The sequence below is a fragment of the Engraulis encrasicolus genome, chromosome 3 (assembly GCF_034702125.1).
Source record: "Engraulis encrasicolus isolate BLACKSEA-1 chromosome 3, IST_EnEncr_1.0, whole genome shotgun sequence".
In the NCBI taxonomy this organism is placed as follows: Eukaryota; Metazoa; Chordata; class Actinopteri; order Clupeiformes; family Engraulidae; genus Engraulis; species Engraulis encrasicolus.
In genome coordinates this window covers 14295205-14317934 of record NC_085859.1, presented here as the reverse complement: position 1 = coordinate 14317934, position 22730 = coordinate 14295205, and the positions used below count along the sequence as shown (strand labels likewise).

The window sequence follows — 22730 nt, the reverse complement described above, 5'->3', positions numbered from 1 at the left end:
AGCCATTTAAGTGAACTCAGAACTGTGACTCAGCATTTTCTGTGCATATGTGAACACACCAGAGTGTACCCAGACCCCTCGGAAGTGAACCGTACTTAGACCTTTATTGACATGGTCTCAGTGAGGTTTGCTGATCAGTCCTGGTAAGATTGTACAGTCCTGGTACAATCGTGACTGGGTGTAGTCACCTGAGGAGAGGTCTATATCAGTGGTTCCCAACCTTTTCCTTCAGGGACCCATATTTTTACCATTTTAAGCTTTGGTGACCCAGCGGCCGCATGAGAGAGTCACATGATTCGCTCTATTTCCTGCGAAAACTCATTTTAGTTATCATTTTATCCCTCAATTTGTCTTTGCTACATTAAACATTTATTCTGTTCTTGAATAATGTAAATGTTGTTGCTTCGATGCATTTGTCATTTAATTAACATGGGCTACATATGGTATTAAAATGAAACCCCTTAAAATCAAGAGGGCTTCGCGACCCCCCGTGGATCTTTGGTGACCCATAGGTTGGGTCGCGACCCATAGGTTGGGAACGACTGGTCTAGAGGACCGAATGTGATCAAAAAGAGGACTGACACGCTATAAAACCAGGACCATACACAATGACAATATGAACAAAAACAGAGCCGAGTTATTTTGCTGTCGGTTCACTTTTTCGTCCACTTAAAGGGGACTAGGTGTGAAAGTACCCTTAGAGGGGGCCAATTCAACTCTTGGACAACCATGACGCGACATGACGCACAATAAGGACCGAACACAACCCTGTAAATTAAATCCACATGTGCATACAGTATACACAGACTCATCTCATATTTGGTTGAACGACAACATAACAATTCCTGTGTATTACTTTGAGATTTGATTTCCTGTCCTTTTGTGTAAAAAAAGAAGAAGAAGGAAAACGACAATAACCCTGGGAGTGTTTTGTTTTTGACTGCTGGTGTTGTTTGTGGTGTGGGGGTATGAAATGCCCTCCTGTGGCCACAAGAAAACATGTGGAGAGGCCAGAGGGGTATACTAAGCAGCTGGTTCAGGAGTAAACCAGGTTAAGATAGGAGGTAAATCACGTCATAGAAGAGCCTGGAACCTCATTTTCTTAAGAACTCCAGGCTCTTCTATTAGGTGATTTACCTCTTATCTTAACCTGGTTTACTCCTGAACCAGCTTCTCAGTAAAGGCCCCTGTTGTGGATGAAGGGAGGGAAGACGGGGCATCAGGGGTCAAAGGTTGGAGGTCAGAAGTCGTACTCTGTGGCACACTCTTTCAGGTACTCCTCGTACAGCCGTTGCTGTGGCGACACGCACATGTTCAGAGAAGGAAGAACAAGAGACAGAGAAAAGTCGAGATCAGTCCAATATTAGTGATTTGTTCATACAATCATTCAGGCATCCTTAGTTTTATCCTCTTTTTTGGTTGATGGGTTTGTTAGCAGCATTATTATGAATAGATTGTGATGGAATTTCCTAGATGGATCAGACCTGGCACAATCAGGGTTCCCACTCTAATTCAGATATAAAATTCCATGATTTTCCATGACTTTCCAGACCCCAAAAAACAGAATTTCCATGACCACTTCCGTAAAAAGAAATTACGTTAAAAAGTTTTAAAAAGTGTGAAAACTGAAGATTATCTTCACCCCTAGAGCCGACGCCGAGCCACCGCCAGACTTCAGTGGGCTCTGTCCACCACGGTCACCACTGTCTCTGGCAAAGCGTTGTAGTATAACCAGTAAGAAACAATGTTATACACCAAACAAAAAAGTTTTTGCTTTTACACAACTGTTAAGAAAATTCCATGATATTCCATGACTGTGCATGCAAAATGGTAAAATTCCATGACTTTCCATGACTGGAAAAACTTTCATGAAATTCCATGATATTCCAGAAATTCCATGACCCGTGGGAACCCTGTACAGTATATCCCTGATTAGTTCATGTAAACTAAATAAATGATCCAGTAACTTTTTAAGGGACCGTTTCCCCGTTGTATGATGAGACCCAGTTTGAGCTTTGTAGTTTAACACATTACAGTTGAAAAGCGCTAATATGGTGAAACTGAGTTGGTTTGGTAGTGGTCTACACTTTCCAAGAGCCATCCTGGTTATGTATTAATTTATTCAGGGACACTGACCAAGCATGCAACTTTATTATAGCCATAATGTCATATATGAAATGAATAACCACAACCACAACCTCCTAAAAATGTACCAAAATGTGTAATTTATGGTAATTGATTATGGTCATCAAATATATATTATATTATACATTTATACTATATTACATATTTTATTTAATGTTCAATATTCATTTATAACACAATATTACAATTACATGATTGACTTAACATGTTTTAAATTCACATAAACACACTTTCGCACAGCGGTTCTGAATACACACCACTATGTTAGTAATAAGCATGATGTAAAACCCGCTTTTTTATCGTCCCGGCATCAGCTTACCTTTTTCCCTTTGACCACCTCCTGGACGAACTCGCTGTACTCGGCCAGGGTCTTCTTCTCCTTCTTGCTCAGGGTCCTGCTCCTCTGGCTGAAAGGTCGGAGGTCAGGTCAGGGAGTCAAGTCAGTCACAAGAGAAATGCCATCAGGTCATACATAAGCTGCCTGGTACACAAACGTGCGTACACACACGGACGCACACTCTTGTAACTCTCTCACTCTCACTCTCACTCTCACTCTCACACACACACGCGCATGCGCGCACGCACACACTCACACAGGCGTGTCAAAATGGGGCGTTATGTGGGTCTATGGTACTAGTTTTATAGCAATCTTTTTCTACTTACCAGCCAAAGTACTTGGCAAGAAAGAGTAGGAAATAGCTGAATGCCCCAAGCAGGATTACGAAGAGGATCTGTCCATCCTCTGGGATCCAGTCCCACACCAGAACCATGAGGCCCTGTGGTTGGACACAAGGTAGAAACTTAGAAACAAAGAAGGTATCGCACACCAATTAAAGTCTTTGGTAACGCTTTAAGGGCTCTGCATACTTAACGTGCGCACTTTGGGCTACTGAACGTCTGACTTATGACTTAGGCCTACCACAATGAAACATAGATTTTTGTTGTAGCCTACATTACCAGATCATTCCAAGACCATGTGAGAGCATTGTTCTGGTTGCAGAATTTATAAATAGATCGCCGAACACAATGTGCTTCTGAACAAAGTAAACAATTGTTTCACTGAACAACATTTAAGGGAGAAGATAAAATAACTCTCTAGGGCATTTTATTATCCTCAAAATAATGTAGGGTCCATTCTGTAGTAGCCTACAGTAGCTGTAGCCTCTCTTCGCAACTCCTGCTTTGTCTGCCTACCTGCATGGTCGCTGGTGGCGCACGCCAAGTTACAAAAAATGTGGGGTGCACGAGCTAGCGCCGCGGCAGCTTGCGGAGGGGCGTGTGACGTAATTTTGAGCGCACGCCATCGTCGCGAGGGAGGTATGAATGAGGTTAGCGCCAGTTACGCTAAGTATGAATCCGCCTTAGAATGAGGTTATTCAAATAAGCGTTTATAGTCACTAGTAAGCAGGTAGTAATACCCTTACAAGTGCCCAATAACATGCTTATTAACTTTGTTAACATGCTTATTAACGTTGTTAACATCTGATGAGTAACTTTATTTGAGTAAGAGCATGAAAATCTGTACACATGGCAGCCATCTTGAAATTTTTTTTTTTCACAAATTCCTCCATATCTAGTATTAGTCAGCATATCAAGATGGATATGTGTACCGATTTAAATAATAAGACTAAAAAAAATAAACCACTATAAACACATAATAAGCAGGTTCTAGCCACTACTGCACTCAACATTGAAAGAAAATGTAGCACGCTCTGTTATATTTACAGTGAACTGACGTTTCGGCCCCCTGGCCTTCTACACTACGGGCCGTCTGACTCCGAGCAGGTTGGATCAAGTTTGTGCTGGGTCCCTGTTAGGTTTTGTATTGTTTTCCAGTAACAACACAGTCCATCCATCTCATTAGGTACAATGGAGTAAATGGTGTAACAGCTAGGCCTATGTAATACCAGGTGCTAGCGTTGTACTTCTTACACCACGAATTTGCATTTCCTTTTACTTTTGACACAGCTGCATACAGTCATATGGATTCATCAAGGACCCTTCTCATCCATCATATCCATTTGTACAGTATTGATGACCATATATTTCAGACAGCAAGTGTTTCAACTTAAATGTGAACGACTGATACTCTGAAGACATTTCAAAATTATCAGCACACATTAGCTCCGTTTCTAACACTGAACATTAAAACTTTAAAGCTTCCCATTTGAAACACAACAACTATTCACAAGCTGTGGTATCTGCAGTTTACTGTTTTTTCGCTGAGCTAGCACACACACAGTGTACTTAGTGCTGCTAACAGGCTGCATCCTATTTCTCTCCTCTCACACTTCACTTCATTTGGAGTGAGGCTAAGCTTTATGAGCAGAGGGCTCACACACACCCTCACTCAGATTCAAGGGATTTTATTTTGATGGGATTTCACGCATTTCCCCTCGCTCTTAAATAGGGTTGCCAACTGTCTGAAAAAATATGGGATACTTCATTGTTGCGGGGGTCTGGGGATCCTCCCCCAGAAAAAAAAAAATATTTCATAGATGCAATATCCTGCATTTTAACCAAATTGTTTCCTGTTTCAGCTCAACACGGAACTCTACTTTTATTTCTAAATACGTGACGATTCCGTATTTCAAGGAACTGTTGGCAACCCTACTCTTGAAACACCTTGACGTGCACCCGCAAAAGCCAGCATTTGCCAGATGTATTTTGCGCACGTTAGAGCACCAGATACAAAGTATGCAGATGTTTGCGTCACCCTCTGACTGTCCTGTCACAAAAATAAAGGCTTAAAGCCCAAAAAAGAAGAGACACTGTAGTTGAGAGAGAGGCATACACACTGTTGAGAGAAAGAGGGCGGTAGAGAGGCCTTCCCCCAGCAGAGACACACAGCAAACAACCACCATTGGGTGGTTTCCTGACCAATTGGGCTGCTTAGGATGCCAAAATTATGATTTTTTTCCCTGCAGATTTATGGCCATAGAAATCAGTGGAATTTAGTTCCAACTGGGTGGAATGTAGTGCTTCCAAGCAGGTTTTTGGGCATCATAATCATGAATCTGGCATCTGGCACAAGGCCTGAAACACTGTAGTTGAGTGAGTGGCATACAGTACGTACCGATGAGAGGAAGAGGGCGGTAGAGAGGCCTTCCCCCATCAGAGACGCACAACAGCAAACATGTCCCTGGCCTTGAGGTAGAAGTGTGAACAAGGCCTAAAACACTTCAGTGAGTGGCATACAGTACGTACCGTTGAGAGGAAGAGGGCGGTAGAGAGTCCCTCCCCCACCAGTCCGTCCAGCTCCTCCCTGGTGAAGGTGTTGATGATGAAGCTGAGGACGAAGAGGCAGGGCATCAGGAGGCCCACCATGTAGCACATGAAGGAGTGGAGCCGGGAGCTGTGGTTGTAGCGCACATCCTCCCTGCATGCAACAGAAGACAGAGACAATGTCAGAAACACCAAAGATAGATCCAGTTGGCACGTCTGGTTCGTCCCCATCCAATATGAAGGACAGAGTAAGGCCCATCAGCCCGCACATGAAGGAGTGGAGCCGGGAGCTGTGGTTGTAGCGCACGTCCTCCCTGCATGCAGGGGCGCAATTACAGTATATGCGACGTATGCTTTGCAGGGGGGCGCCAGACAGAGGGGGGCGCCAAAAAGAGAGGTTAAAAGAGGGAGAATACTGTTAGATTCAAAAACAGACGCATATTTCAAGGGTCACAAGGGTTTAACAAGGGGCGTAATCACAAGCCCATAACAAATAATTATTAATCCTTTTTTGTTTGTTTGGTTTTTTTGGAGCATGCAACAGAAGGAGACAATGGAAGACAAGAACAAGATAATTACCTTGTTATGCAATGTGTTGGGCTAATAAAGCACTATTTGAATTGAGTTGAGACAATGGCCACATTTACATGACGTTTTTAATTCAGCATGTATAATTCAGAATTAAACAGTTCCTTCGAGTTTACATTGGACTTTCAGTGCGGTTTGTGATTGCCAACTTCCCTATATTGGCCGATACGAGGGTATCATTTGGTGTATGCGTTGCTCATAGCAAAACCGTGTCAGTTGTATTCAAACAAACTGTAAGCTTCCATTTGTTGAGTAATACGCATCATCATCTTTCCACACCTCCCCGCTCTCGGACTGGCTCCCTATCTCAGGGAAGCATTTCGGGGAAAGTATCCGTACTGTCTTTCAGATCGGAACAATTGTGCAAAGCATCATGGGATTTCCCATGCTAAGGCTCACCTGTCTTTTGCTAGTTTATTGCTGATAGTGGTGCACAAGAGGTCACAGTCCTTCTCCAGCTGGTCCAAGGTCTTCTGGACTGCCTGTTCGATTGTCTTCTCTATCGTCTGGCACACCTCATCTATCTGGTTTATACACCTGCTTGGCTGCAGAGAGAGAGAAGGAGAGAAGGGGGGCGGGGTAGAGGAAGGGAGAGAGAGGGAGGGAGGGAGGAGCGGGAGAGAGAGAGAGAGAGAGAGAGAGAGAGAGAGAGAGAGAGAGAGAGAGAGAGAGAGAGAGAGAGAGAGAGAGAGAGAGAGAGAGATAGAGAGAAAAAGAAGGAGGGAGGGAGGTGGAGAGAGAGAGAGAGAGAGAGAGAGAGAGAGAGAGAGAGAGAGAGAGAGAGAGAGAGAGAGAGAGAGAGAGAGAGAGAGAGAAATGATTGCGTTATTAGAAGTTATTGCGTTTAACAGAGGGGCAAACTGCAGCTGAAAGGCAGAAATTATCAATGCTGCTTAGTGCTTGCACACAAAAGCTCACATTCTGTTTTGGTTTCCCAGAGTCTTTGAGTAGGCAGCATATCAACCAAAAACAAAGTACATCATTTAAATTGAATTGGGTTAGCGAAAGACTCGCGCCACTGCATATTAGATTACATGATGCTTCTGAAAGTGAGAGGCGGGATGAAGAGTTAGATTAGGGCTGTGAATTCGTTTAAGGCCCATGAGGAACACCATCTACACTGCATGCTTCACTTTAGAGAACATCAGATTTGGTTGGCCTGGCCACCCACAACTGCGGGGGGGGGTTTGGGATCATTTCACAATATATATACACTATACTACAAGTCAGGTAAAGAAATATAAAGGAATATTTTTGCCTGGTGAGTTGGTCTAGCCCTATCATTCAAAGTGGCTAGTACGTTTTCTTTGCTACCAGCCATACTGAATTTTCAACAGCATTTTGGCCGGTTGGCCCTGAATGTTGTCGCACCCTCTCTGCATTAACCCATTTTAGCCTAAGCCCTTTTTGGGAAAAGGTGCCCTCTCCCTATTAAAACCTAAATATCTCAGCCTCTGAAGCACATAAAAACATCAAATAAGTTGCATTCAAAAGCTAGAACCTTCATTTTGCACTAGAATGTGTTCATTCAGCTCTAACTTCACCACATTTTTAATAAAACAAAAAAATGTCAACAACCTGAATGCAGTGTATATGTCGCTCCAGGACACACTACATCGTCGGCAAAACCAGGCTAATCATGACGCTACGGTCAGTTTGCTCTTCCTCCACCCCTTTTGGGAGTTCTCATTTTCATAACACACTTGCATTAGTTCTACTGGGAATTCTGCCCTACAAAGGCAAAGTGCAGTAACTACATATTTTGTGTTTAGACTAAAAATGGTCTTCATTACACCTCCTTTATCTTGTGGCAAAGCCTTCTGGTCCAAATGTGTCCTGTTGTTAAGATATTGCCATGTCAAATTTGTACTTTGCAGTAACTCCAATATCCAACCTACCAAGGATCAGGGGTATTTTTCTCTGTTTCAATGTTGGTGTAGTTACTGCACTTTGCCTTTGTAGGGCAGTATTATGTGCACATAAAGCATATACTGCATATGCAAGCCCCTCAATCAGTGTCTCTGCTACAGGGGCTGGGAAAAAAATAGCGACCACAGCATACACGCTGGCTCGTACATTTCCCTAATAACTAAACCTGACACAGCAAATGCGGAACAGTCTGGCGATTAGTCACCCTCGCACTGGCCACTAGCAGATGCGGCAAAGAACCCCTAAACCAGTGGTCCTCAAGGGCTGCTCAATTATGGACAAAAAACAATATCACGATTATTTCAGTCAATATTGATATCATGATTTTTTTTTTTAAAGAAAGAGTGAAGAGCCATAGAGAAACAAACAGTGGTGTTCTGCATGAGTGTTGGGTAGCAAGTCTGCTCTGTGCTCGCAATGGCTCACGTGGAGGGGAATGTATTGCGCATAGCGTGGCCAGTTCCTTTTGGCAGTACAGACAAGTGACAACCCTAGTTCTCAACCTTTTTTGAACAAATGGCCCTTGAACTTATCATAACTCTACCAATGCCCCCTTGACCTAATTATAAGCCTGCCAACGCCCCCCTTAGTATTAAAAAATGAAATACGTTGTACGTCTACGCTGTAGAGCCCCAGTTGAGAAACACTACCCTAATCCAACATGCCTCAACAAACCACACCCACCCTCCAGAGAAACAATCCACCAGTGGTGGACAAAGTAAAATTAAAAGTACTTTTGTGGGGTAATTACAACAGTAGCACATGACATTACATAGCGGTTACACCGTTTACTCCATTTTACATACCTATTGAGATAGACTTTGTTATTACTGAAAAGCAATAAAAACCTAACAAGGACCCACCACAAACTCAACCCAGCCTGTACAGAATCAGCTTATCGTAAGACAAGTACTTTGGTCTACTTTTTACTCAGATAAGTTACCTATGTTGGAAAGAAACTGTGTTTCTTTTTTTAACTTTTACTTTTACTTTGTCCACCACTGCACTCCACCACCCCTACACAACCACCTACAACCCCTCTACAACATTCCCCACCCCTCCGTAGCTCCCACCTGCCCTACATCCCTGACCAGCCCCTCTGACTATTTCAACACCAGAAATGACTAAAATAACCAAGTAGCTGAGGTCATTGAAGACATTTCATCATTAATTTGCTGCATTTGCTCAGCACGTGATATGAACATGTTTGATCTAGCTAATCACATGGCTTGACAGCCTGGGATATTTGAAGATATGAACACTCCAATTGGTTTTCGCTCAACCGCATCATAGCTCATTGGCAGGTTGGTAGGTTGGCAGGCTTATGATGAGGCCAAGGGGGTGTTGGCAGGCTTATGGTGAGGGCAAAGGGGCGTTGGCAGGCTTACGATGAGGTCAAGGGTGCATTTATTAAAAAAAGGTTGAGAACCACTGTGCTACAAGCAGCCCTCACCCAAAACAGAGTCAGCTGTGGCCTGGGTGTCATGACACAGAAATGCTTCTTGGGTTCTGAAAGGGTCAAGGGTCATGAATGCAGGTGGTTACGCCCATCAACACAGACACGCCCATATGAATCTGCAGGCACGCCCACAGGGCAGTCACGGGTAAGCAGAGGTTAGGGCATCAGACTTGTATCCCAAAGGTTGCTGGTTCGACTCTCGACCCGCCATGTTGGTGGGGGGAGAAATTAGTAACCAGTGCTCTACCCCATCCATGACTCCTCTTCCATGACTGAGGTACCCAGTGAGCATGGTACCATCGTCCCACACTGCTCCCTTTCGGGCGCCATTGGGCGCAGGTGCACAGGGGCGAGGCATACATGCATTTTCGTTGTGTGCAGTGTGCACTTGTGTGCTGTGGTGTGCTGTGTCACAATGACAATGGGAGTTTGAGTTCCCCAGGTGGGCTTTCGGCTTTCGCTTCCACATACTGTAACTGAGTGATTCTGCAGCCAGTACACATGCGGTGTGTGTCTACGTATACTGTCTCATTTTTGGAAATAAGCTTATTTTACACCTCCCCTTGAGTTAAATAATAGGCTCTTACCTTTCTCCTGTACTTCCAACCGTTTTCTAGTTATGGCAGTGCACATTTTACCTCCAAGCTAACAGTTAACATTGAGTCCTATGAGACCAGTTAGCCGCCAGCTGGTCTCATAGGACTCAATGTTAACTGTTAGCTTGGAGGTAAAATGTGCACTGCCATAGCCAGAGAATGGTAAAAGGAACAGGAGAATGGTAAAACCCTATTATGTAACTCAATTGGAGGTGTAAAATGAGCTTCTTTCCAAAAATGGGACAGTATCCCTTTAACCCAAGAGATTAACACTGAGCCTGAAACCTAACACTGTGCCTGACTCCCTGTGTCTCATTGCCAGACTGGCTGTTCACTTCACTTCCCCCTCCAGACACCGCACAGCTGACTCCATTACTGAACTGAACTGAACGTGTGCCAGTGTCGAGGTGCTAAAGAGACACAGAAATAAAACACAGCCGAGTATCATGTCTGTCTCTTTCACTGTTGACATTAAATATCTGACGTAATATGGCTTAATAGCTCTGTTACAGAAGACATGACTGTGGAAAAACCTTGTAAGTTTGTCAGAAGCCAGTCAAAAGTCAGACAGGTGAGGTGTTTTACAATTCTGTTTGAAGGTTTGCTTGTTAGACACAATATGACCAGGTTATATTTGTAGTCTATACATACTGTACATGACCTTAAGTATCCAAGAATGTGTAATACATATTTCACAGATCTTCTAAACTGTTCATTTGTGTGTGCAAAAGTCTGAAGAGCATTTAAAGTGAAATTGTGTTTATCTGCTGGCCATACTAATTGAGGAGGCCTCCAGTTGCCCCATCCCTGCTTTAGAACGACTGCTGCTAGCGCCAGGGCCAGATTAACGCACAGATTAGATATGGCTGCAGCCTAAGGGCCCCCACCTGGCAGGGGGTCCCCACAGGCTAGATATGGCTGCAGCCTAGGGGACCTCACCTGACAGGGGGCCCCCACAGACTGGATATGGCTGCAGCCTAAGGGCCCCCACCTGGCAGGGGGTCCCCACAGGCTAGATATGGCTGCAGCCTAAGGGCCCCCACCTGGCAGGGGGCCCCCACAGGCTAGATATGGCTGCAGCCTAAGGGCCCTCACCTGCCAGGAGGCCCCTGATTGGCCAAAAGTAAAAAATTCAAATATTGTGACAAGATGAAATATTGAAATTACAGTTGGTAGACATGTTATGCTTAATTCCTAACTCGTCATTATGACACTGACTATGTAAATTTGTCATGAAATTTGCCCTTTGGGATGGCCCCACAGCAACCTGTAGCACAGGGGCCATATAAGGCCATATTAACCCGGGTTCTGGCTAGCGCTGATGGAGGGGACCTTAGTGGTGGGGGGTCAGTGGCGTCTCACCTTCTGGGGGTTGGGGATGTAGATGGTGGGCATCTCGAAGCCGCACTTGTTCAGGCCGGGCCGTCGACACAGCTCCTGGACGATCTGCATCATGACTCTCTATGGAGACACATACAAGTGGATGAGAGGACAGAAGGCATGGCCGTAACTACCATTGAGGACACAGAGGTCATGTCCTCAGTATTTTTTTCAGAAGGGGTCAGTTGTAAGGAGAGAAGGGGCCCATAATTGGGTCCTCATTACAATCTATGTATAGGGTGGGGGGGACCTTTCAGATGACGTTGTCCTGGGCCCAGCCAAAGCTGTCAATGGCCCTGTATGAATGGAAAGCATGACTGACAGATGCATGACTTTTCGTGATAATTTTGATATTTATGGGGATTCTAGAAGAGATACTAAAAGTTTGACTGAGTTTAGTGACTTTACTTCCTGAAACTTTCCCTGATCTGTATCCATATTTATATATTTTTTGAAAGTTTGTCACACCTAAAAATGTGCTTAAGGTTCCATATGATGAATTGAATTGCACATCCAGTATAAACTGAATGGATTGGTGTGTAAACAGGCTTGACTGAAATAGGAGTGGGCATAAAGAGTGACATAACAGGAAAAAACAAACCACGAGGTAGCGAGGTAATGTTAACATGTCAAGAGGAAGTGGGCCAGGCAGTGTGTCAAAGACAATCAGTTCCTCTGGTGCCACACAGACAGCCTGATTATCATCGACTTTCAACGCCAAAGGTGTTGCGTCACTAGGAGGGCGTAGCCTGGCAACCACACAGATGTCTATGACTGATAAACACGCATGTCGAAACGTTAGTCTGATTGCACCGAAAAACTAAACAACAGAAAAAAAAAGACATCCGTGTGGCACCAGATTTCTCTTCCTTTTTATTTATGATTTAGTACTGCACTGGGGTTCTCTTTAGAAGAGCGGAGTACATATTTCCTTTGTTCTGGTCTGTTCTGTTCTTTAATCATTTGTTAACGTGTTTGTCTGTGTCTGGAACTATTTGTTTGGATGACCTTTTCATAAAAGTGAAAAAAGAACACTTCAACTTTTATGCTCGCGCTTTTTTAATGCAAAGTTTCAGGTCGTCACGTCTGAAGAAGAACGTCACATCAAACATTTTTTAAAATTTTGACATGAGTGTGTTTATACAATTAAGAAATATGGATTTAATTTTGAACTGTTTGTGCTCTGATTTATGATGGTAAATGCCTGATGTCTGCAAAGCATGGACTTGTTCTTGTTTTCTCTGTTTATGTTTCATGTTTGTCTTTCACTACATTTCCCAGAATACTTCACTGACTCAGAGTGCTGCACCACGGGTACCAATAATGATGTATATTAACCACAAGCACTGTTTGTATGCACTCTGCCTGATGAAGGTCTAAGGACCGAAAGCTTGCAAGTCAAGTAAAGCTTCTTTGCACAAAAATAGACCTGAAGTGTGTAGATTGTCTTCTTTTTATACAGAAAAGTGGGAGAATAAAAATCCTGATTGAAGCTGGCTTTTTTCTCTTTTTATCTCATCATTTGGTTGTCCTACACCCTGGTCAGTCGCTGGTTGGATGTGCAGGATTTAACCTGCTCTTTCAACTGGATGACATTTTGACCAAGACAGTCCCTGACAAAGGAGATGCTTAATCTCAATGGGACAATGCTGGCTAAATAAAGGTTAGATGAAAAAAAACACCTGTCTGTCTGTTTCTTTGCCCGCCTCGTCGGCCTTACTGAGGTAGAATCGCAGCTTGTCGCCACTCGTATCGGTCAGCTTCTCCACGATGTTGAGCGTCCGCTTGCACAGGGCCTGCCCCATGGGATCAAAGAACACGAAGATCAGGTCTGCCTGTTGCCCTGGGAGAGAAACAAAAAGGTGTTGTTCACACAAGTAAACACACACACACACAAATACACAGACACGCGCAAATACACACACACACACACACACACACACACACACACACACACACACACACACACACACACACACACACACACACACACACACACACACACACACAGTGTCAGACACGCAGTGTCACACACGGAAACACACACACAGTATCACACACGCAAATACACACAAAGTGTCACACACGCAAACACAGACGCGTGCCACACACACACACACACACACACACACACACACACACACACACACACACGCGCAAATACACACACACACACACACACACACACACAAACGGAGTGTCTCACACACACACACACACACACACACACACACACACACACACACACACACACACACACACACACACACACACACACACACACACACACACACACACACACACACACACACACACACACACACAGCTGCAGTAGCTCAGACCTCTGCACCACTTCAAACTTTTCCCGCATGAAAAATTACAGACCCAATTACTTACTAGAACACTTTCTCTTTTTCTAAGCTGAGAGGCAACTCTATTGAATCTCCAGTCTGCAGTATTTAAATAACTTCTTACCAGTTCAAAGGAGCACATTAAATAAATGCTGCAATTATTAAAATGAAATATGGGATGTGCCAAAACCGTAGAACTTGGTAAAATGCAGATTACTACGCTCACAGATCAAATAAAGATCAAAAGTGATGCATGATGACTTTGCAAAATAAGGTCTTATTCAAAGATCAACATGAACATGAGCTCAATGAAACTGTTATTGCACACATGTCATCCGGCATTGTATTTGTCTGGTACATGCACTACATTGCACTGAAAAAATTGCTACCTTCCACGAAGATCCCATGGCAAGAAATTGTCACTCTCTGAGCTTTTTGACCTTTAAAAGGAGTCTCTATAGCCTCCTTAAGTCACCCCAGGGGCTAAAAATGGCAAAATGTTTCCACGAAGCAGTACAGCATTTCTTCCATGTATTGAACATTTTGTGCTGTATGTTATTGTGCTATAGAAATAGCTATTGTCATCATCGTCATGATATGATTATTATTAATGTTGTTGTTGTTAATGTTGTTGTCATTGTTAGTAATAATAACGATGATCATGATGATTATTATTATTATCAAGACTAATATTAACTATAATAACTAATCATTATCATAATTTATACTGTTATTGATTATAATCATGAAGCTCCTTTGCAGATCCCTCCCACATCTCTCTCGTCCTACCCATTTCCTGTCAGTCTGCACTGTCCTCAGGGGCGGAGCCGAGGGGGGGGGGGGGGGGGTGGTGCATCACCACTTGGGGGGGCCCCCTGCCAGTGGCTTTCGATTGCCAAACATCTTGTAGGGGCCCCACTCTTAGATATTCCGTGGGCCCAACGCCTCTGACACATCTCGCGCCCCCCCTGTCCCAATACCAGTGCTCCGCCCCTGACTGTCCTATCTTATAAATAATACACCCCCCCCCCGCAAAAAAAAATCCCCCAGTATCTCACCAAAAGACGTGATGGCATTGTTGACGTCGAAGGGGTATATCATGTCCCCGTCCACCAGCCCCGGCGTGTCCACGAAGGTGACCAGGCTGAACTTCTTCTGCTTGGAGGTGGAGATCTCTGATGAGAGGTAGTCCGTAACACCTAGAATACAAAACTAGGGCCATACATAAGGCGGTTCTAGAACAATGGTGCCCCCCGACCCCCCCTCCAGGCATCTCTTAACGCCCCCTCTGGGGGACAATATGTACAGCCCCCATTGAGAAGCCGCACTCTCGAGTGCAGTTTTTGTGTTTTATTTCAGTGGAAGTAGGCATAGGCTAAAACGTCTGCCTGTCGTGATGTCTGTCTAACCCACTAAAATGAAATACAAGAACTGCACTCCTGAGAGAGTGATTTTTCTACAAAAAAATATAAATCTGTTCACTCGCACCTGAAGACATTGTAAAAAAAAAAACAGTTTGGAGTTGGAGAGCACTTTCTTGAAAAGAAGAGCCCCCGTTGAGAAACACTACTCTAGAAATACGAAGGCCGTCTGACGCCTACGGTACTAAAACAGTACACAAAAGCTCCGGTCAGATCCATCACTTGTTTAAGCAGAGGAACCGATGCAGTCTGCTGCTCCCCGGGGCGAGACTGCAGCTGTTGCTGCAAAGTCCAGGGCTGATTTTGGCTGAGCACTGCACTTGAGGAAAATCCGTAAATCGATGGGAACAAAAAAGTTTCGTTGCACAGCAGCAGCACAATCAACATTTCATCAGGAGCCAACATTATGGGACAGGTGTAAAGAGACAGGCTGATGGGCAGACTGACAGGCCTAATAGACAGAAGGATACACAGACAGACAAACAGACAAACAGACAGGCAGGCAGACAGACAGATAGACAGACAGACACTGTCAGGGACTGACAGACTGGTAGGCAGAAAGACGCACACATATAGACAGTGGGCAGACACGCAGACACGCAGACAGACAGACAGACACACAGACAGACAGAAAGACAGACAGAGACAGAGACAGACAGAGACAGACAGAGACACACACACACACACACAGTCATCGAGAAAATGCTGTCTGAAGTCCTGCTTTAAAAAGCTGCAGCCCCAAGCACTTTCCATGGCACCAGCCGTTTTCCTACATCTCAGCACATCTCACTGATCAGATCAGAGATGTCCATCGCCCTCCTTGTGCAAAAAAAAGTAATATAAAATAAAAGCAACAAGCCTTCAGACGCTGTCAAGTCTGTTGTTATGGTCACCCACAACAGCTCTTCAACTGGCAGCTTTAGGACAAACACACATAAAGCTAGCCAGTGAAGAACGACTGTGAAGCAACGCGCTGCAGAGTTTAACCCCCCACCCTGTGTAAATAAATGACGCTACAAAGCAACAGGCACGTTATAGTCTACTCCTTGTATTGAATGCAGTTGGAACAATCCTCTCGTTGCCCCTACCAACTCGTGGGGATGAATAACATGGGGCAGACCTATTAATCCCGCTGGAGCAAAAATATTAATCTGTCTGAGAAGGCATCTCTGCGACAGGCTGCCGTGAAAGCATACAGAGCCCCAAAAACTATCAGCAAAAAATGCAACCCTAGTACGCACCACCACCGAAACACTGGTTCAAGACAAGGCATTGAGGACAAGCAGATCTCCTGAAAGACTGTGAAGCAACGCGCTGCATAGTTAACCCCCCCCACCACCCCCAAAAAAATGCAACTCTGGCCCTAGCGTACCGGCGCTAACGGTAGGGCACTCGTCTGATACGGCACGAATCCGGCCCGGGTCCTTTGCCAGCCCTTCCTTCCCCGTCTCTCTCCCAGACAGTGTTGCCAGATTGGGCTGTTTCCCGTCCAGCCCAATTGGGATGCTTGGGATGGCCGTCTGCAGGTAAAAAATGGTATTTTGCAGGAAAACCTGCCCAATTGTGCCCATAAAAATCAATAGAATTGGGAGGGATTTAGTTCTTCCAGGCGTGTTTTGAGCATTTTTTGGGCTGGAAATCATCGGCCTCATCTGGCAACCCTGGTCCCAGCTTGCTTCATGTCTCTCATGTGGAAAATGTTTTTTTTTTTCAAATGCAACCCTAAGCACCACCACCAAAACACAGGGTTCAAGACAAGGCATTGTGGACAAGCAAAGCTCCTGTAAACAGTCCTATAAATCCAGGATTTGTTTTGTACACACAGCATTGACCCCACCCCCAGCAACTCTGGCCCATATCAAACCATACCCATCAAATGGCAAATAGGGTTCTACCGTCACAGGCAAGGCCGGATTAAGATGGTCTGGGAGCCCTAGGGCACAGGTTGCTCTGGGGCCCCCAGGAAGGCAGATATTGTGACACATTTACCTAGACAGTGTCATAATTACAAGCTTGGAAGTAAGGATAACATAGCCTACCAACTGCACTGAACAAAACATAAGCATTTTTCAATATTGCATCTTGTCAAAATTCTGCATTTTTTCACTTTTGGCCAATCAGGAGCCCCCTGGCAGGTGGGGGCCCCTAGGCTGCAGCCTATCTAGCCTGTGCGTTAATCCGGCCCTGGTCACAGGGTGGGTCGGCATAGGATGAAAGGAAGATGGGCGGGAGGGTGCTATCAGTGGGTGGGTTGTAAATGAAGAAGGGGGTGGTGGGCAGTGTTGCCAGATTGGGCAGTTTCCCGCCCGATTGGGCTACTTAGGGTGGCCTTAAAAGAGGCATTCAAGTGGGTTTTTCTGCCAATCTATGCCATCAGAAATCAATAGAATTTAGTTCAAATTGGGCAGGCTTTAGTTCTTTCAGGTGGGTTTTGAGCATTTTCTGTGCTGGAAATGATCTTCAGTCTCATCTGGCAACCCTGGTGGCAGGGGTGGGGAAGTGATACTAGGGGCCCCGGCAGGAGGTGACAATGATGCCCTTTCATCCCCACCAAGGCAGGTGGCTCGGAGCTCCATGTCCGGCACCCACAATCCAATTCCTTGTGCTTTTTAAATGCACTTCCTCTCCTCGTTGGCATTCATGGTGGGCGCGCTATACGGCGACACAGTCAGTCGTGCCAGTCCAACCCCCCAACCCCCCCATCCACCCCTGCGCGCTTCCTTTGTGCCCATATCGTTGTTTCTGGTACTACAGGTACAACACTGTGAAACACGTACACGCAAATACACGCACTTGCACAGACACACACACACACACTCAAGCACACGTACACTCAATCACGAAACAGAGTGCAATAGCTAAAAGACCAAAAGAAAAAAGCCATTTTGACTTGGCACAAAGCCGCGTCTACACTGCAAACCTTAGTCAGGAGGTTTTGGACTTTTGGACGCAGCATTTTCACGCCATGATGCAGGTTGGGGATGAGACCAGACTGTAGTGCAATCCCATCCCATTAAATCCCATCCCATCCCCATCACCCCTCCAACCTTCACAGGTTCTCCCAGTCCTATTCCAGATTGCATTAAAAATAGCCGGCTATTTAGGATACTAGATTTAGCCAGCCAGAGAAGTCTCCTGGCCCACAGCATGCTACTGTGGACGCCATGTCATGTGTGTGGGATTCTGATGATCGCCACCGAGCCACAGTAAGCCACGGCTGAAAGGTGAAAAGGCAATTAAGAAACGATCCCTTTGGCCTGCTGCTGCTGCCGCTGCTGCTATTGGGTTTGGCACACCGGACACACTGCAGCTTGGATGACCGAAGGAAGAACATGAGCAAGAGGCTGGTGGGGGGTGGTGTGGTGAGGTGGGTGGTTAAAGGAGTGTCTGATGCCTTACGCAAAAAGGCCAAAGGGCTCTAGGTTGGTAGCCTGAGTCTCATCGACTTTCAAATCCCTTCGAGCCATTTCCAAAATGGCCTGGTTGACCCGCCTCCTTAGGTCTTCTACTGGTTGACTGGTGTCCGACAAAGTGGGTCGAGTTCCTGTTTTTTTGGGAGAACAGAAGCGATATTTACATTGCTCTTGGCCTGACTAGAAGCAACGCAGAAGGTGTTGCATCACTAGGAGGGCGCAGCCTGGCTACCAGGGTGGCATGAGTGGCCTCTCCTGCACCACGATTGGAGGACTGATGACGAAGTAGCCGTGGCCAACCGTTAGGGCACTCTACCATGCGGCCGACCCGGGTTCGATTCCCGGACTGGGTCATTTGCCAACCCCTCCCCATCTCTCTCCCCATTCGCTTCCTGTCCGTCTCTCATACTATCCTGTCATCAATAAAGTCGAAAAAGACCAAAAAAATATCTTTAAAAAAAGAGAGAGAAGTACTGTCAGGAAGAGTGGGAGAGAAAGAAGAAGTCCAAATAGGCAGAGAGTGCTTTCCAATATGCGGACTCCCAGCCTCTGTCTGTGCTTATGACCTCGAGTTTCACTGATGCCCCACCTCTGTGGAGAAAACAATAAAAGTTTTCCCGCCGTCAGCCTAGCCACAACAACTTTTGGGGGACTATTCTTCATTCACCATCCCGACTGCAAATGAGAAAATGACATTAGAGTTGCCCTTTTGCAAGATATTGAATTAAACCTCTGTCGTCAGTGACGTCATCACAAAGCCAAATGGAGGCAAGTGAGCATGGGAGGAGAGGAGTCCGCATATTAGAAAGAACCCAGAGAGCGCGTGCTAATGCAGGTGCTGGACCAAGCAGAGGAGAACTGAAAAGAAATAATAAAGGTCTGCAACACTGACCTAACCTGGCTCTCACGATGGTTGTGCGAGCTCACGAAGTTTAACGAAGATGCACGAAGCACGAAGGGTCTGCGTGAGAGCCAGGCTAACACTGACCTACCTGTAGGCTTCCAAAAGTTTAATAGTATGACATTTCGGAGGCTGAGTGTCCAAAACATTAGTGGTAGTAGTGGTAAAGTAAAGTAGTAGTAGTAAAGTAGTAGTAGTAAAGTAGTAGTAGTAAAGTAGTAGTAAACTTTTGGGAGCATAGATCAAGTGTTGTGAAGAGACAGTCAGTTGAAGGTGAAGATTGTGCACATCCCAGGAAAAGGTGCAGGACAAAGGCCGACTGTAGTTTTCAGAGTGAGCAGTCTGCACACTTTTTTTTTAAAGTATTTTTTTGGGCCCCCTCAGCCCCCATTGGTTTCTGCGAGACAGGATAGTGGAGGAGAGACAGGAAGTGAGCCGGGAGAGAGAGATGGGGAAGGACCGGCAAAGGACCCGGACCGGGAATCGAACCCGGGTGGGACGAGTGGTAAACGTGTGCCCCACCATATCAGCCACGGTAGGGCCAGAAATCTGCACACTTAATATCCTTTTTGTTGTTTTGACAGCTACATTTGGAACATAGCGGACGAGGATGAGGATGATGATGATGAGGAGGAGGAGTAAGAGGAGGAGGAGGAGGAGAAAAAGAAGGAAGAAGCACCTTCGGCTTTGGAAGGATACAGGTCGCTGATGCTGAACTTCGGGCCCTGAGCCACGCACCCTTTTGCCTGGCCACACCCAAAGCTCCCTCGCTCCCTCTCTCCTTCTCTCCCTCCCTCTCTGCGTCAGTCAAGGACGCCCAGCCCAGCCCACACAACTAAGGCCGGAGCGTGCTGCATGCTGCTGGATTCTTGTCACATCGTAGACTTTCTCAGACAGTCGGTTGCGTTATAGTATCCATCATGTTTTTTTCCCCCTCAGAGGAGAATCAAATCCAGAGCATCCTGGGTTTCTCCGCATTCGCTGTTTGCGTCTAGGTGCCACCACCAAAATAAACCACTGACGAATCCTGTCACATCGAGCGAGTGGGATCCTTATTAGCGGGTCATTTGAAACCACAGATATGATGAGTCACTCTTGGAGTCTTGAACGTGGCAGTGATAAGAGAATGCTAGAAGTATGCTAGGTGTGTGTGTGTTTGTGTCTGTGTCTGTGTCTGTGTGTGTGTGTGTGTGTGTGTGTGCATGGGTATGAAGTAGCTGAGGAGCAAGAGAAGAGTATGTGCACGTGTGTGTGTGTGTGTGTGTGTGTGTGTGTGTGTGTGTGTGTGTGTGTGTGTGTGTGTGTGTGTGTGTGTGTGTGTGTGTGTGTGTGTGTGTGTGTGTGTGTGTAGTAGTAGCTAAGGAGTAAGAGAGTGCATGTGCACATACACCTGTATGTGTGTGTGTGTGTGTGTGTGTGTGTGTGTGTGTGTGTGTGTGTGTGTGTGTGTGTGTGTGTGTGTGTGTGTGTGTGTGTGTGTGTGTATCAATATCCGAGACATCTCCAGTCCTGCCCTCTCCATCCCATGCGGCAGGGCAGTAGCCGTGGTGCGGAGGACTTTAAAGCGGCTGGCTGTAATGGATGTGACATTTCTGCCGACAGAGCTCTCTCTCTCTCTCTCTCTCTCTCTCTCTCTCTCTCTCTCTCTCTCTCTCTCTCTCTCTCTCTCTCTCTCTCTCTCTCTCTCTCTCTCTCTCTCTCTCTCTCTCTCTCTCTCTCTCTCTCTCTACCCCCACCCCCACCCCCACCTCCTCTCAACTCAACTCAGCTGCACTGATGTCAATTGGATCGTGACTCACTGCTTCACTGCGCCGTGACGATCTATACAAACACAGGCACGCAATGGTGGACATGCTGTAGCCCACACATCAAGAATCCAACACACAGCAACAGCAACAGCAACAGCACAGCAGGCATAGCACTAGCGGCAGTGTCCATCCGGTAGTGATGCAGTCTGGTTGGGGGCTGTCGCGCGCCTGTAGATGACTGGTTGGTTGGTTGGTGGGCTGGCTGGGTGGGTGTTTAGCCGCGGACTAGCTTGGGCCTGGTGGGGCCCGTGACTCAACCAGACTGTGGTCTAGTAGCCGCCCACTGCTATGCTGTGCTGACCCCGGGCTCTTCTCCTCTCCCCCCCCCCCCGCCAGGATAGATAGGTGTGTCCCCATTCGTCGTGCTCATCCATACACTGTGTATATGCGTCATGTGTATCAGTGTTGTGTGTGCATGTGGCAGCTATGTATGTCCAAGACACATTTCCTTCGGGACCATTAAACAGAATCTTCAATCTTAAAACTTGAATATACGTACGTACAGTCCTGAGGGGCCCATGTGCTTTTCGCGGTCTGTCTGCACTGTGAAGGACATCATATAACAGCACACCGAGCACAGCACAAGTGCAGACAGTAGGGGAGGGCGCTAGCCTATCTATCTATCGCACAGCGATCTGGGCGCCAACGTACTGTATTCCTTCGATTATGACTCAGACACAGGCATTAGTCATGACAAAGCACGCACACACACACACACAACTCTGGCTAAAGCACAGAGCAGAGGACTATACTATGACAAAGACACTAATCCTGCATGTATGCTGATACACATTAAATAATCACCTTAACAGATGCACAGTATGGTTGCTTTTAAGACCCGTAAGACCCCCCCCCCCCCAACACACACAAACAGGCTTATACACACAATGTACAAAATGTTATTTCTCAACGTTCATGCATACATGCATGCAGCGACAACTGACGCATTGAGCAAGGTTGAAATCATTTGCAAAAAAAAACAGTTACAAAACAACCAGCTGGATAAAAAGAGAGAGAGCTGGAGAGAGAGAGAGAGAGAGAGAGGAATCCATCCTCACAATCTACAAGTGTCCGAAGGGCAGGAGAGAAGCATGCAGGGGTGGGGGGACAAGACAAGCAGCAAGGAGAGCCTGCCAGCCCCCCCACCCCCCTAAAAAAAAAGCCCACACAGATCACATGTATCCTTACCTTTAAACTCCAACAGGGGTCGGAAATGGGGGTAGAGGTGTAGAGTTGCATTGCCCTGTAGGGACGAAACACAGAGGAGAGACGCATGAGACACACGATGTCCGAGAGGGACTACCGACAGGACAAGAAGAGAAAAAAAGCCAGTAAGGTACGGAGAGAGAGAAAGGACAAAAAGTGGAAATGACAACGAGTAACGGAGGTATCGGTGTCAGACGGCTGTCTGACAAGCAAGGCCCTGATGAATGGAGTGTCTGTCTGCGTTGCTTCTCCTCTCCTCTCTTCCCTTCTCCTCTCCCCAGCGCCTCTCTTCTCCTCTCTGCTCCACT

The 22730-nt window shown here is 46.0% G+C and overlaps 1 protein-coding gene across 3 annotated transcripts in view; it reads right to left on the bottom strand.

The window, feature by feature from the left end:
- Positions 1 to 1163: 1163 nt before the first annotated feature.
- si:dkey-98f17.5 (uncharacterized protein LOC569123 homolog) overlaps positions 1164 to 22730 on the bottom strand; it is a 37318-nt gene continuing 15751 nt past the window's right edge. For all 3 annotated transcript variants that reach the window (XM_063194816.1, XM_063194817.1, XM_063194819.1), the window contains 9 exons: positions 22405 to 22459; positions 14732 to 14872; positions 13005 to 13165; positions 11305 to 11403; positions 6358 to 6503; positions 5353 to 5524; positions 2809 to 2921; positions 2465 to 2552; positions 1164 to 1294 (listed from right to left, as the gene is read on the bottom strand). In XM_063194816.1, coding sequence (XP_063050886.1) covers positions 1241 to 1294; positions 2465 to 2552; positions 2809 to 2921; positions 5353 to 5524; positions 6358 to 6503; positions 11305 to 11403; positions 13005 to 13165; positions 14732 to 14872; positions 22405 to 22459 — 1029 coding nt within the window. In that variant the 3' untranslated portion in view covers positions 1164 to 1240. The remainder of the gene's footprint in view (positions 1295 to 2464; positions 2553 to 2808; positions 2922 to 5352; positions 5525 to 6357; positions 6504 to 11304; positions 11404 to 13004; positions 13166 to 14731; positions 14873 to 22404; positions 22460 to 22730) is intronic.